The following is a 15,083-nucleotide window of genomic DNA, read 5'->3' as shown; positions in this document are numbered from 1 at the left end:
AAAAAAAAAAAAAAAAAATTCTCTTCAAGAAATCTATAGGTGTGGCTGGGCATGGCTCAGGCTTGTTTATCCCAGTTTATGAGGCCGGGAAGTGAGGCAAGAGGATCTCGAGTTTATCCCAGTTTGGGCAATTTTGGGAGACGGTCTCAAAATAAAAATACCTTGGATGTGACTCAGTGGTAAAGCTTTTGCCCAGCACAAGCGAGGCCCCGAGTTTGATTTCCACAACGCAAAAAACACGGAAGTGAACCAAGGACTCTATTTCCTTCACTCCGTCTTTGCTTGCGCCTTCTTTCTCACCTCGGCCTCGCCTGCTCGCAAGTCCTCTGCTCCTAGTGAGCCAGCAGGCCCAGATGAAGCTGAAGCCGGTTCCGCTTATCAGGCGCTCCGGAGGCAAGAGTCTCCACCTGGTTCCCGGCACACCCCGCGCTAGCTCCCAGTTTCCGGCCTGCGGTCGCCATCTTGTGTCCTGGCAGGGGCGGGCGGCTGGAGCCCAAGGAGCTGCCGCCCGTACTGAAGATGGCGATCCTGGGTGGGCGTGACTAGTGACGGACCTCCGGGAGCTTGCGGGCCCATGTCGGCGACCAAAGAACCCAGGCAGGAGGACCCAGCAGAGGAGGAGGAAGAGGTGGACGAAGAGGAGGTAGTAAGCATTAAGGAAGAAGCGCGCAAGGCGGTGACGGAGATGGTTTTGCCAGCTAGGGGCCCGTCTGGGCAGCCGCCCGCTTGAGGGAGGCCCGGGGCGCGCGGAGCTGAGAGCCTCTGGTCTCAGTCATAATGGCTCCGCGGTTGTAACAATGGAGAAGGTCTGGAAGCACTTTTAGTAAGATCGCTTTCTTCTTGTTGAAAACACAGGACCCAGTTTTTACAAAGGTGGGGTAGCTGCGATGGGATTTGGGTATTTTCTTTTTATCGCATCTTCCTGCTCACTTGCATGCTGACATGTTAACCTTTTTCTTCCACCAGGAGCAGTTTGTTCTGGTGGAATTGTCAGGAATTATTGATTCAGACTTTCTCGCAAAATGTGAAAATAAATGCAAGATTTTGGTGAGTCTTGTAGAATAGTAGATTTTCTTTTCTTCTTTCTTTCTTTTCTTTTTGGTACCGGGAATCGAACTCGGGACCTTGCGCTTGCGAGGCAGGCAGCGGCACCACTGAGCTAAATCCCTGGCCCTGTAGATTTGCTTGACAGTTAAGAAGGAATGGTGGAATATCAGTTCGCAGATCGATCCATTTAGCCCACCTTCAAAGCGCTGAGCATCGACTGAGGTGCAGGGGTACTACAAAAATAGAGAGAGGTGTGTCACTCTGATCCAGGTTTTGATTCAGGGGGCAATATTTTGTCATGGAATAATGAGATTATTGAGAAAATACTTTGTTTTAGAAAGTAAGATGGGAAAAAAAAAGGAAGGGAGGATAGACTTTCACATAGAGGTTAAACTATGAAGGAGAAGCTAGGGAAATCACCTACTAAGAAGAGACTTAAAAGACATTTTTTTCCTTGTGATGCTGGCACTCTACCACTTGGCTACATCCTCAGCCGATCTTATTTTTTATTATCTAGGTTCTGGCTGAGTAAATTTGCAGTTGTCCTGTCTCAGCCTTCCATAGTGCTAGGATTATGTGTGTACCATCTTGTCCAGCAATTTTTTTTTTAAACAAAGTCCTTCTGTATATCCCAGGCTGGCCTCAAATGTGCAAACCTCCTCCTTCCTCCGATGTGCCAGAATCACAGTCATTACAGGCATGCCCCACCATGCCAGCCTTGTACATTACCTCTTTTTTGGATGATAATGAAGAATGATGGACTCAGGGCCTGTTTACATCCTCAGCACAGCTCTAACACGGAGGGACACCTAGAACCTTTATCATTTTATTTTAAAGCCCTTGAGCTCTGCTTACAAGAAAACTTCCTCTTTTATTTTAAACTTGAAGAGAATGTTGATTGAAACTGATCTTGTTGAGCCAGGTGTGGTGGCTCATACCTATAATCCAAGCACTCTGGGGGCTGAGGCAAAGAAGGGTCACTATGGAGACCAGTCTGGATTCAAGGCCAGCCTGCATTACAAAGTGAGACCCTGTCTTGAAAAAGAAAAAAAAAGAAAAAGAAACTGGCCTTGTTCCATGTGCATCAAGTAAACAGTCTTTGGGTTGTAGCTGCTGGGACAGAGCAATGGTTTATTTTGTACTTGCTAGAGCAAGATCCTTTAAACTAACTGTGCGTGGTGGCACATGCCGGTAATCCCAGCACTTGTGAGTCTGAGGCTGGAGGATGGTGAGTTGGAGGTCATTTTTGGCCTACATAGTGAAACACTTGTCTCAAACCCCATCTCTTCCCCAAAACAGATGCTGTAGACTAGGTTCCCCAGTGTTGGAGATGGTAGCCAGATGACACGCTGGGGGCTTTTTCTCATGGCTTTATGCTTCTTTATTCTCTTGTAGGGAGTTGACACTGAGAGGCCCATTCTTCAGTTGGACAGCTATGTCTTTGCCGGGGAGTATGAAGGTAGGAGGATGTCAGTTAGATGTTGCCTTTGATATGCCTTTCAGAGAAGGTAGCTCTACTATTTCTCAACAATTTGCCTCAAATTTTTCTGCAGATACTCTTGGAACCTGTGTTATATTTGAAGAAAATGTTGAACATGGTAAGTAACTGTTACGCTAGCCCACCTTTTGTTTTTGAGGCAGGGTATCAGTATATAATTCAGGCTGGCCTTGAACTTGTGGCAATCCTTCTGCCTCAGCCTCCCTATATAAAAAGAAGATGTGTTATATGAATGTACCAACTCCCCACCATGAATATAATCATTGTGTGCCATAAACATATACTAAGAAAAATTTTAAAAATAAACAAAAAGCACCAAAAACTTATGCTTGCCTCTATCTTCAGAGGTGATTACTCTTTTGAATTTGATGTTTATTTTTACTATATCTAATTTTATTCATTTTGAGACAGGGTCTTGTTATGTGGTTTAGGCTGGCCTGGAACTCTTTATGTAGCTGGCCTCAAACTCATGACAGTCTTCCTGCCTCAGCTTCCTGAGTGCTGGGATTGTAGGCATGCACCACCTAGATCCTATACCTAGTTTTATATTTTATACATATGTATCTAGAAACAATAACTAGTGCTGTTATGTATATTTTAAACTTGAGGCTATGGGATAAGTCAGTTAAGAGCATCTTGTCCAACATGAACAAGGCCCTGAGATCAACCTCAGTGCAGCAAAACAACAAACAATAAAACTTGATACCAATAATAACATGCTATGCAAATCATTCTGTATCTTTTTTCACTCAGATGATACATTTTCAATTTATACATGTTGATATATATATATATATAAATATAAATTTATATTTATAAATTGCTTCCTGTTGCTTCCTGTTCCTTGTGACTATGGTGCAATTTGTTCTCCAGATCCTGCTACTGTGAATGTAAACTGATAACTTTTGAGAGATGCATGTGAAATTCACTAGCAATTATTAATAGCTACTATTGATGTGTTATCTTCTATATTGTTCTAAGTGCTATATGAGTTAACCTCGAGTCCTTACCTGATAAGCTAGACACTGGTATGATTTTCATTTTATAGTTGAGGAAACTGAAACTCAGATGGGTATGTAACACGGCCAAGCTCGTGCAGGAAGTAAGTGGCAGAGCCAGGTTTTATGCTCAGGCTGCCTGGCCTTGTGTGTGTGCTGGGGGTTGAACCAAGGGCTTACACCTGCTAAGCACGCTCTCTTACAGCCCACATCTTTGGCTATGCTTATTACATCACTGAAAGATGCTGTGTAGGGAGATGGATCTTTTGCAAATGAGAAGAGAGGGACAGGGGCAAGGGAGGGGCGGAGAAGTGGAAGTGAAAAGAACTAGAGATAATGCTCAATGTACCTATCATGTAAGACAAGAAAGAAAAAGTAAGCATTATGTACTACAAACAGGTACTGATGAAAGGTTTTTAAAAAGATGCTGTAGGAGCCGGGTGCGGTGGCTCATGCTTATAATCCCAGCACTTGGGAGGCTGTGAGTTCGAGACCAGCCTGGGCTACATAATGAGTTCCAGGTCAGTCTCAAATACATAGTGAGAATAGTGAGACCCTGTCTCAAAAAAAAAAAAAAAAAGATGCTGTATACATATTCTTTTATGTCTTCTTGTATATGTGTGTGTGTGTGTGTGTGTGTAAAATGACTAATGTTTACATTTAGAAATACATTGATGAAGGGTTTGGGGTAACCAGCCTGGTACATAATGAGTTCCAGGTCAGTCTCAAATACATAGTGAGAATAGTGAGACCCTGTCTCAAAAAAAAAAAAAAAAAGATGCTGTATACATATTCTTTTATGTCTTCTTGTATATGTGTGTGTGTGTGTGTGTGTGTAAAATGACTAATGTTTACATTTAGAAATACATTGATGAAGGGTTTGGGGTGTATGTAGTTCAGTGGTAAAGATCATGCTTAGCATGTGTGAGGCCCTGAGTTCAATCCCCAGCCCCAGAAGCAATAGATTGAAGTTTGTTGCCTTTATTTTTAGGTTAAACTTTGTGAAATTACCAATTTGGCTGAGTATCAATTGAGTACACGGCATGTTGCTGTCAGTTTACACTCACAGAGCAGCGGGCAGAAGTGCTCAGGGCCTCATTCTCCCTCCTGTCTAGGCTGTTTCCTAATGTTACAGTTCCTGGAGTTTTTCCCAGCCTTCTTTTATGATTGGGTATATTCCTACTCTAGCCTCTCTCAGGCTTCGAGCTCAAAGTCTTTGGTCCTTTTTTGTTTCAGTACTGGAGAATGAACCTGTGGCATGTGGCACTGTGCCTGGCTTGGTCTTTCGTTCTAAGTGGTAGAATTATGCACAATACCCTGAAGGCCACATTTCGGACTCCACTTTCACACTTTAAGGCTTGAGCCAGTTGGGCCTATCCATTGACTCTCACTCATAGCTTTGTTTCTTTTACATTTGTTGTTTTTGCATCCAGTTGTGCCTTCCGGTGGTGTATGTTTTCTGTCATTTCTCTGTGATTGGAGCAGGAAGCATGACTTACTTACACTTTGAACTTACTAGTTTAGCCTAACTCCTTGAACTGGAATTATTCAAGTTCAAATCTTTATTTTATTTGATGGCATCAAGCAGTATAATAATTGAGTTTGTTTTATGTCCAACAGATACAGAAGGCAATAATAAAACAGTGCTGAAATATAAATGCCACACAATGAAGAAACTCAGCATGACCAGAACTCTCCTGACAGAAAAGAAAGAAGGAGAAGAAAGCATAGGTTAGTTCACTTAACTCTCAACACAGGTGATGTAGTTGTGGTCTTGACAGTGACACACATAGCCTCAAAGCACTCCTTGTGGTTTGTAGTAATGTGTATAATGTGTTTAGTATTTTAAAATTGAGCACTTGCTAGCATGCATGAGGCCCTGGGTTCATCCCTAACTCTGCAAAAGAAATAAAACTTTCTGGCAATGTAATTAGCCTCTTTTTTAGCTAATGGCAATGCAATCTAAAAGGTTCCAGACATCCATTTGGGTAGGGAGTATATCCTAGTGGTAGAGCACTTGCCCAGTATCCCTGAGGCTCTGGGTTTGATCCCCAGCATCACAAACTAAAGAAATAAAAATTGAGCATGCTACATGAAACGAACCAAGCATAGATTAGAAATTCAGCTCACTCTAATGTGGCTGAGGCATATAATAAACATCTACCTGCTCTGCACTGGAAATAACCATGAAGTGTTTGCTAAGAAGTGAGACAAGATTTCCAAGGCCTAGGGTATTCAGCAGCATCTGTCTCTCTCCTTATCCCTTTCTTCATCAGAATTTTAATTTGGAAATGAGTGGATGGTGCTAGCATATCTGAATTCCCAAGGTGTAACCCCAGAGAATCACCCAGAACTTGGTGGCTGTCGTAGCCTTCCCCAAGAAATTTACAGCTAGAAGAAGCGGATTTTGTATGTCCTGAGTGTAATCCTTAGCATCCATTTAGTCTTCTTTAGGGGCTCCCATTGCAGTCTAAAGACTCAGACCAGTGTATCTTGCCTCATGGCAGGCACATGGTTGTGAGCTGAACAGATAATCATGTGATAATTTAAACATTCATTGCTCACAAAAATACTTGATGCTGAGTGTGGTGGCACATGCCTGTAATCCCATCACTTGGGGGGCTGAGACAGGAGGAATGCTGCAAGTTTGAGGCCAGCCTGGACTACCCAGTGAGTTCAAAGGCCAGCCTGGATTGCATAGTGAGACCCTGTCTCAAAACAGCAACAAGAAAAAATAATATTTGAAATTCTAGTAAATAAGACTCTGCTCATAGTTTAATAGACCTACTACATGTTAGGCACGGGATAAACACACCTAGGCATACTGATCTTTTGAAACAATTCTACCAAATATGCACAAAACACTTTTGTTCTTTGGATATCCCAAAATTATCTCTTTATGCTAGGCAGGCACTTTACTTCTGAGCTGCAAACCTTGCCCTTTGCTTTTTGAATTTTGAGACAGGGTCTTACTAATTTACCCAGGACGTCTTTGAACGTGTCATGCTCCTGCCTCAGCCTCCAGAGTAGCTGGAATGACTATGTGCACCACTATGCCTGCCTAAAACTATTCCTTTTTTAAAGGCATCCTGTAAAAATAACAGGAGGAGGCCCTACCTACCATACAGTCAGTATGTTGTTTAAAGTGCAGTCATTTTAAGGCTTGCCTACTGCCTCAAGCTCTGATTTTATGAGGCACATTTACATGGCTGGTAAGGCTGTTACTGCTTTGGCAGGAGGCTTCGGGTCCCTGCTAGTGAACCTTCCCACAGGACTATGAAGATCCTGCTGTTTTTGCAGCTCACTTCTCAGATCTAATAACCTATGAGAACAAGGCAGAAGTCTTCATGTCAATTATGAGCCACACTTAGAATTCATGATCTGTCATTTCTGCAATAACCTGTTCCATGCCAGAGGAGGCTGCACAGGGGTATCGAGGATGGTGAAAATCTCTGGGGACTTTTGGAGGCTGGCTGCCCACCTTGGAAGTATGCTGGAGACAGAACAAAAGACAGGAGGTGTAATTTGTACTTTAAATTACATGTGGGCTGCTGAGGTACTCAGTAGTTGAACACATGCTTATCATGCACAGAGTCCTGGGTTTGGTCCTAGCACCAAAAATAAAAAAGAAAGAAAGAAAAGAAAGAAACAGACACACGCAAATGTGACTCAACACCCAATTTTGTCTGTGTAAGAATCTGTTCCATCCAGGTACTATGCTAAATAACAGAATAAAGGACCACGCTCAGGTCTTCAACCTAGATGACTACGGGAATGATGTTGCTGCAGAAAGAAAAAGGGAGGGGACTCTAGGCAAAGCTAAATTGGAGGGAAAGGACTAACATTTTTAAAAATTTTGGGGTTTTTTTGGGGGGGTTACTGGGGATTGAACTCAAGACCTTGCGCTTTGCAGCAGAACCACTGAGCTAAATCCTTGCCCCCCGACTTTTTTTTAATTTAAAAAATTATTTTATCCCATTCCCTTCCGCGAGGCCCCTCCCCTCCCTATGTACAGAAGTTTTGTTTCCATTTTTTCCTTCTATTTTCACTTTTTTTCTTCAAAGGACTAATGAATTTTTGAGATTTTATAGGAATAATGCATGAAAAGACAGGATCAGCAAGGAAGCTTCAACTGTGGAGAGGAGTTAGGTTATTGCAGGAAATGGGAGCAGACAGGAGTAGACAAGGTAGGAAGGCTGTTCAAGGCATTTTAGAGATATCTAATGGAATTCAACAAATTCATATTATATAGTGAAACTAAGCTTCTTATCCATTGAAAATATTTGGCTAAAAGGTAATAAGGATAAGAGGAAAAATGGCATTTCTGGGTAAATCCTTGATTATGGGGTAGTAATGGGCTAGGGATTTGCTTATGAGTACGGGAAGGAGCAAGAAATAAATTTTGCTTTTGTTTTTTGAGACAGGTCTTGCTATGTAGTTCAGGCTGATGTTGAGCTCACTGTGTAGCCCAGGCTGGCCTCCAACTCGTGGCAGTCCTCCTGCCTCAGTCTCCTGAATGCTAGGATTACCATGCCCAGCTGACAGCTGTTTTACTTCACAACTGTATGTTCCAACTGAAAATGATTTGAGAGGGGTGGGGTTGTAGCTGGTGGTTGAGCATGTGCTTAGAAGGTATGAACTCCTGGGTTCAATCCCCAGAACCCTTCTCCTTCCCCAAAATGAGAAAGATAATGTTGAGTCCTAATTTGGAAGGCAACAGAGTAGTGTCATCACGGTATTAGGAAAATCAAATAGGTAAAACTGTAGGAAAGTGACAAAGTTTCTTTTAAGGCATGAGTTGGCAGTGAGAGCTCAAATTCTGAGTTGAGAATTTAACTCTGGGAAAAGGGTAGACACAAGTGATTGAAGTGATGACTTGTGATTGTGAAGATTTTTCCCCTGTAGTTTTCTGAGAAGATGAAGATGATGTGATTATTTTGTCAGTAGTTACAGTTGGTTTATATTGGAGTTTTACTTTTATATATCATAGGATGATAAAACTTAAGGTACACTTAACGTTTCTTTTTCATGTTTCTGTCTTGGTTTGTCTCCTGTCCTGCCCACGTTAGGAGGGGTAGAATGGCTGCAGATGAAGGACAATGATTTTTCCTATAGACCCAACATGATTTGTAGCTTTGTACATGAAAATGAAGAGGAAGTTGTAGCTCCAGCCTCAGAGAAACGTTTAAAGGTGGAAGAGCAAGAGACTAAAGTGAAAGATGGTTCAAACCTCAGCTGTGAACAGGAGAAACCCCTGGAAACAGAGGATTCTGGTCTTCCTGTTGACATCCCTTCTTCTGAGATGGAAGGTTCTGTTCTTATGGAAACTCAATTTGCTGCCTTAAAAATCACCCCTAGATGAAATGTTCCTCATAATAACTAGTAATGAATTTGTAAAAAGGCATTTTCATATAAAATAATGGCTGTATAGCTTTCAGTTGCTTCATTGTTTTTTGTTGGCCATATGTACATTTCCAGTTATAGCACAACTTAATGTACTAGAATCATTCAGGACATGACATGAGTTAAATTTTTGGTTTTTTTTGACACAAGGTCTCACTCTGTAGTCCACACTGGCCTTGAACTTGCCATGTTGTCCAGGCTGGCCTTGACTTCATAATACTTCTGCCTCAACCTCATGAGTACAGTTAAATTTTTAAAACAGGTGTGGCGGTCCACACCTGTAATCCCAGCTGCTTGGGAGGCTGAAGCAGAAGTTCAAGACTACCTGGACAATTTAGTGAGATCCTACCTCAAAACAAAGGAGATAGGGGCAGGGATGTAGCTCAATGGTAGAGCACTCCAGGGTTTGTTCCCAGTGCCACAAAACAATAAATTTTACATGACTTTAGATTCCCTTATCTGATGAGTACTGTAATTGAACCTTTTACGAAGGTGTTTTTCCACTGCTGTTATTTCTTGTTACTACCATAAAGCCCAAGTGTATTGGCTCAGTCTTACAGTTTTGTGGGTCATAAATCTGACACAGTCTCAACTAGGTGAAAATCTAAGCATTGGCAGTACTGTGTTCTTTTCTGGAGGCTAGGAGTTTGGATAGGAATAGATGAATATATTTGTTTGCTCATTCATTTGCTGGTAAAATTCAAATTCTTTGCAGCTGATGAATCAAGGACCCATTTCCTTGCTATTTGTCAGATGAGGACCATTTCTGGCTTCTAGAAGCTGCCCACATTCCTTGGCTTATGGTCCTTCAAAACTGCCAATGGTGGTTATGTCTCTTTCCCAGTTTCAGTCTCCTATTACACCTCTCTGACTCTGACTCACCTTTCTACCTTTCACTTCCCCTTCTTTTTTTTTTTTGGTGGTACTGGGGTTTGAATCTGGAAATACACTTGCAGCTACACCCTGTCTTTTTTAGGGCAGGGCCTCACTAAGATGCCCCAGGTTTTTCTCAAACTTGTGACCCTCCTCCCTCAGCTTCCTGAGTAGCTGTGATTACATGTATGCACCACAGACTTTGTCTCCACTTTTAAAGGTCCATTTGCTTGCATTGGACCTGTCTGGGTAATTTCCCTATTTATGTTGTTACTTTTGCCATGGAATGTCATGTATAGGCATGACAATCTTTAGGGGTCATTTTTCAGTCTATTACAAGGAAGTTTTTATTTAGGAACAAAACATTTTGAGGTGCTTAAAGGTATAGTTTCTAATATTCCAGCTTTAATTTCACTCCTTCCCCACTTGAAAATGATTGGAAGTTAGGAACAAAACATTTTGAGGTGCTTAAAGATAAAGGTATAGTTTCTAATATTCCAGCTTTAATTTCACTCCTTCCCCACTTGAAAATGATTGGAATTCAACTATAAAAATCACTATGGTAAAAACCTAGGTCTTCTTTACTTAAAAAAATTTTTTTTTTTTCGTGCTGGGATTAAACCTAGGGCCCTTCTCATTTAGCTTTATCCTAAACCCTTTTTTGTTTTTGTCCGAGACAGGGTCTTGCTATGTAACTCAGGCTGGCCTTGAACTCAGTATGTACCCAGGCTGGTTTCAAACTCTTGGTGATCCCAAATGTTGGGATTACAGGTGTGTACCACCAACCCAGCTCATTTTTAAATTTTGAGATAAGAGTCTAGCAAAGTCAGTAAATTGCCTAGCCTGGGCTCCAACTTTCAATCCTCCCGCCTTAGCCTCTACAGATTAAAACAGGGCCTCCTGCATGCTAAGCATGTGTTCTATCATTGGGCTGCAATCCCAGCCACTATTTTTATTTATTTATTTATTTTTGTTTTTTTGAGATGGTCTCACTACATAGTTTGGACTGCCCTAGAACTATGTAACCCAGGCTGGTCTCGAATTTACAGCCATTCTCCTGCCTCAGCCTCCGGAGTGCTGGGATTACAGGTGTGCACCACCATGCCCAGCTGCAGCCTCTGTTTTTAAAGTAAGTTATTAATAAAATTTGATATTTCATTATAGGTTGAGCTATATGAAATTGCCAGTATTTGTTTCTGACTACAGAAAACAATTTCATGCATTTATCCTCACACTAATAAAACACATCTCACATTGATGGGGATATAACTGTATGAATAGACTGCTAATTGCCTGAGCCAATGTGTTTCCCTTGCTTTGTACAGAATTCCAAAATTTATACAGGTTATCAATGTCCCGGCTTCACTTGTAGACAAAGGTAGCTGTCTTAGTATGTTCTGGCTATGAACATGGAATTAGAAGTGTTGAGTGATGCTTCAACTCTAAGGCATAGGGAAATGGGTAGACTTACTTTATTGTTTTACTTTTGATACTGGGAGTTGAACTTGGACCTTTGCACTAAAATACATACTCAACCTTTTTTACTGTGAGAATGGGTCTCAGTTGTTAAATGGCCGAGGCTGGGCTTGAATTTTCAATCCTGAAGACAACCAGTTGCTAAACCACTTTCACTTTATGATGTCCAAATCCAGGTTAATCCCTGCTTTTAACCCCACCTCAGAAAAAAATAACCAATTCAGAACTAGTCTCAGATTCCCCAGTCCTTCCAAGAGTCTTGCCATATTTTCTTATTTGTATGTCTTGTTATATTTGGTAGAAAATGGACATTTTAATGATATGTGGTGGCAATCATGAAAATTGTATTTCCTCTAAAACAGCATAAGGAAGAACATAATAAAGACAAAGAGTAGAAATTAATTGGATAGAGAATAGAAAAGCAACAGAGAAAATCAAAACAAAAATTAGTACTTAGAAAAATTGACAAACCTTTATTTAGACTGACCAAGAGAAAAGACAAATTATTAAATCAAGAATGAAAGGAATTTTTTTAGGGGTTTAACTCACTGGTAGAGCACTTGTCTAGCATGGCTGAGGCCCTAGGTTCAAAGCAAAACAGAACAATGAAAGGGACTTCACTATTGACCTTACAGAAATAAAAAGAATTGTAAAGGACAACTACGAACAACCATATGCTAATAAATAAGGTAACCTAGATGAAGTGGACACATATTTATTTATTTATTTATTTTTGGTTTTTTTGAGACAGTTTCTCACTATGTAGTTGAGATTGACCTGGAATTCACTATGTGGTCCAGGCTGGTCTCGAACTCACTGCGATCCTCCTGCCTCAGCCTCCCGAGTGCTGGGATTACAGACAGGCATGTGCCACCACGCCCAGTCAACACATTTTTAGAATGACAAACTGACTGGTTTCCCAGGGCTGCCGTGATAAATTACCACTAGCCTGTTGGTTTACAGATTTTTACTTCTGTGTTTGTCTGGTACTAGGGACCGAACCCAGGCCCTGTGCCTGCTAAGTACTCTGGTTACTAAGCTACATCCCAGCCTCAACATCTTGAATTACATCTACAAAGACTTTTTCCCCCGCCAAATAAAGTAGTATTCATAGATTTGGAAGATTTAGATGTGATATCTTTTTTTTTTTTTTTTTTTTTTTTTTGGCAAAGGGGTTTACTAGGTTGCCCAGGCAGGCTAGAGGTCCCCAATCTTGGGTTCAAGTGATCCTCAGCTTCAGCCTCCTGAGTTGCTAGTGAGACAGGGAGTTAAGAGGACTTTAAAACTGGTTAAGTCACATGCTTGAAGCCAAAGACAAAAATTGCAGACATAGAACTGAACCCAGGCAGTCTGACCCTTGGGACTCTGGATGTGTGAGTAAGAGCTTACAGGATGGTGAAGTAGCTACTTAATAAGAGAGGCTACTGCATTTGGGGATTTTAAGAGGGAGAAAGAAAACAGTTAATCTCTGCTGTCTGTGTCCGTGTTTCTTTCCCACAGTAAACTTATTTCAGCCTTGACACTGGCCCATGTATGATTTCCATCTTACATGCAGGTAAGAAATCATGAGCTAGGCGTGGTGGCACATGCCTGTAATCCCAGCAACTGGAGGCTGAGGCAGGAGGATCGCTGTGAGTTCGAGACCAGCCGGGGCTACATAGTGAGTTCCAGGTCAGTCTCAACTACATAGTGAGACCTTGTCTCAAAAAGACCAAAAAAAAAAAAGCATATGTAGGATTCACCCCAGAAATGCAAGGCTGGCTGACATGAAAATCAATCAATGTAATACCACACATTCATAGGATTAAGAGACTACATGATCATTTCAACAGATGCAGGAAAAAAAATTTGACAGAAACCATATGTAATTAAAAAACACTCTGGCTACAAATAGAAAAGTTGTACAACCTCAATCTGAGGTTGACAGCTTCCTCAACTTGGTAAAAGGCATCATGAAAAATTCCATAGCCTACGAATGAGAGAAGACTGGATATTTTTCTCTGCAGATCAGGAACAGAGAAGACTATCTGCTCTCAACACTTTTCTTTCCCAGGACTGGTGACTGAACTCAGCGTCTTGAGGATGTCAGGCAAGTATCTACCACTAATCAACATCACCACTCTTAATTGTGTTATTTTATTTTTTCATTAATAAATTTTATTTTATCCATTCCCCCTCAAGCCCCCTCCCCTATGTACAAAAGCTTTGTTTCCATTTTTTCCTTCTATTTTCATGTTTTTCTTGTCCCTTCCTTTCTCCCTCCCTTCTCCCTTGTTCCTTTCCCATTTGAACACTTTCTTCCCATTTCTCAATATCTATTATACATTTTAGTCCTTATTTTCACATTCATATTCTCACACCAGAGAAATAATATGGTATTTAAACTTGTGTCTGATTTATTTCACTTAAGAATATGGTCTCAAGGTCCACCCATTTACCTATAAATGTCTGAAGCTCAACCTTAATGGCAGAGTAGTGCTCTGTTGTATTAAAAACAATCTTCTTTAGCCATTCATCAGTTGATGGACATTTGGACTGTGGTACGATTCTTTTCTCTTGGGAAGATACCAAGAAGAGGTATAGCTGGATCAAATGGAACCTCTAGTTTTACTTTCTTGAGAAATCTCCACACTGATTTCCATAGTGGTTGCACCAATCCTATTATTTTAAATGGTCTCATTAAGCTTTCCAGACTGGCTTCACACCTGTGATCCTCCTTTCTCAGCTTCTCAAGTGTCTAGGATTATGGGCATGTGCCACCAAACGACTTTGCACTCACTGCTTGTATTTAACATTGTACGAGGAAATTAGGGAAGATAAAGGCATCAGAATTATAAGGGGAAACGTTATCTATTTGCAGGTGATCTTCTCTCTATAAAAAGTTACAGGGAATCTTGCTGGGTATGACGGCACTCACTTGTAATTCCAATATTCAGGAGGCTGACGCAGGAGGATCACCAGGAGTTTGAGATCAGCCTGGGCTATATGGTGATAATGTCTCAAAATAAAAAAGAAAAAATTTTGAAGGAATCAAAAGAAATATTAAAGGAGTCAGTAAGTGAACTCAGGAAAGTTTCAGGATATAAGATCACTACATAAACCCTAAGTATATTTCTGTGTATTGGCAATGAGCAAACCAAAATGACACTAAGAAAACACTTCAATTTACAATGCCATCAAATTAAATAAACTAGGACAGGTGCAGTGGCATACACCTATAATCCCAGCTACTTGGGAGGCTGAGGCAAGAGGACTACACATTTGAGGTCAGTCTGGTAATTCACTGAATATTTTTTTTAAAAAGGCTGGGGGAAAATAAATAAAATGAAGCTGGGCATGGTGGTACATACCTGTAATCCCAGCGCTTGGGAGGCTGAGGCAGGAGGATCACCAGGAGTTAAGAGGCCAGCCTGAGCTATGTAGTTCAAGCAAGACCTTGTCTGAAAAATACAAAAGTAAAAAGGCTGTAGCTGTATCTCAGTGTTACAGGATTAGCCTGGCAAAGGTGTAGGTTTGATCCTCAGTACCTACCCTCCTTGAAAAAAATCCATACAAAACAAAAATCCAGTAACAAATTTAACATCATTGAAAGAAATAAAAGGCCTAAATAGAAAGATCTCCCATGTTCAAGACTGGAAAATTGAATATAAGTTGCTAGGTGCAGGGGATTTAGCTCAGTGGTTCCAGCGTCTGCCTCACAAGCACAAAAACCCCAGCTGCCTCATCTACATAGGAGTTTAATCTTGACAAAGAGCAAGGTTAGAAAATTCACACTTTCCTGATTTCAA

General features: G+C 41.1%; 1 protein-coding gene across 1 annotated transcript; it reads left to right on the top strand.

Annotated features, from left to right (window-relative positions):
- The first annotated feature begins 489 nt into the window (after positions 1-489).
- Gtf3c6 (general transcription factor IIIC subunit 6) lies at positions 490-8,988 on the top strand. Its single transcript, XM_010630376.3, has 6 exons — positions 490-643; positions 967-1,047; positions 2,443-2,506; positions 2,601-2,645; positions 5,164-5,274; positions 8,613-8,988. Exons 1-6 carry the CDS (start codon positions 575-577, stop codon positions 8,903-8,905), a joined length of 663 nt encoding a protein of 220 aa, XP_010628678.1. The 5' UTR covers positions 490-574; the 3' UTR covers positions 8,906-8,988.
- The last annotated feature ends 6,095 nt before the right edge of the window (positions 8,989-15,083 follow it).

Source organism: Fukomys damarensis, unplaced genomic scaffold, assembly GCF_012274545.1.
Source record: "Fukomys damarensis isolate Sample0158 unplaced genomic scaffold, DMR_v1.0_HiC HiC_scaffold_14, whole genome shotgun sequence".
NCBI classification, from domain to species: Eukaryota; Metazoa; Chordata; class Mammalia; order Rodentia; family Bathyergidae; genus Fukomys; species Fukomys damarensis.
The sequence above is the reverse complement of the archived record's forward strand: the minus strand, read 5'-3'. Positions and strand labels throughout refer to the sequence as shown.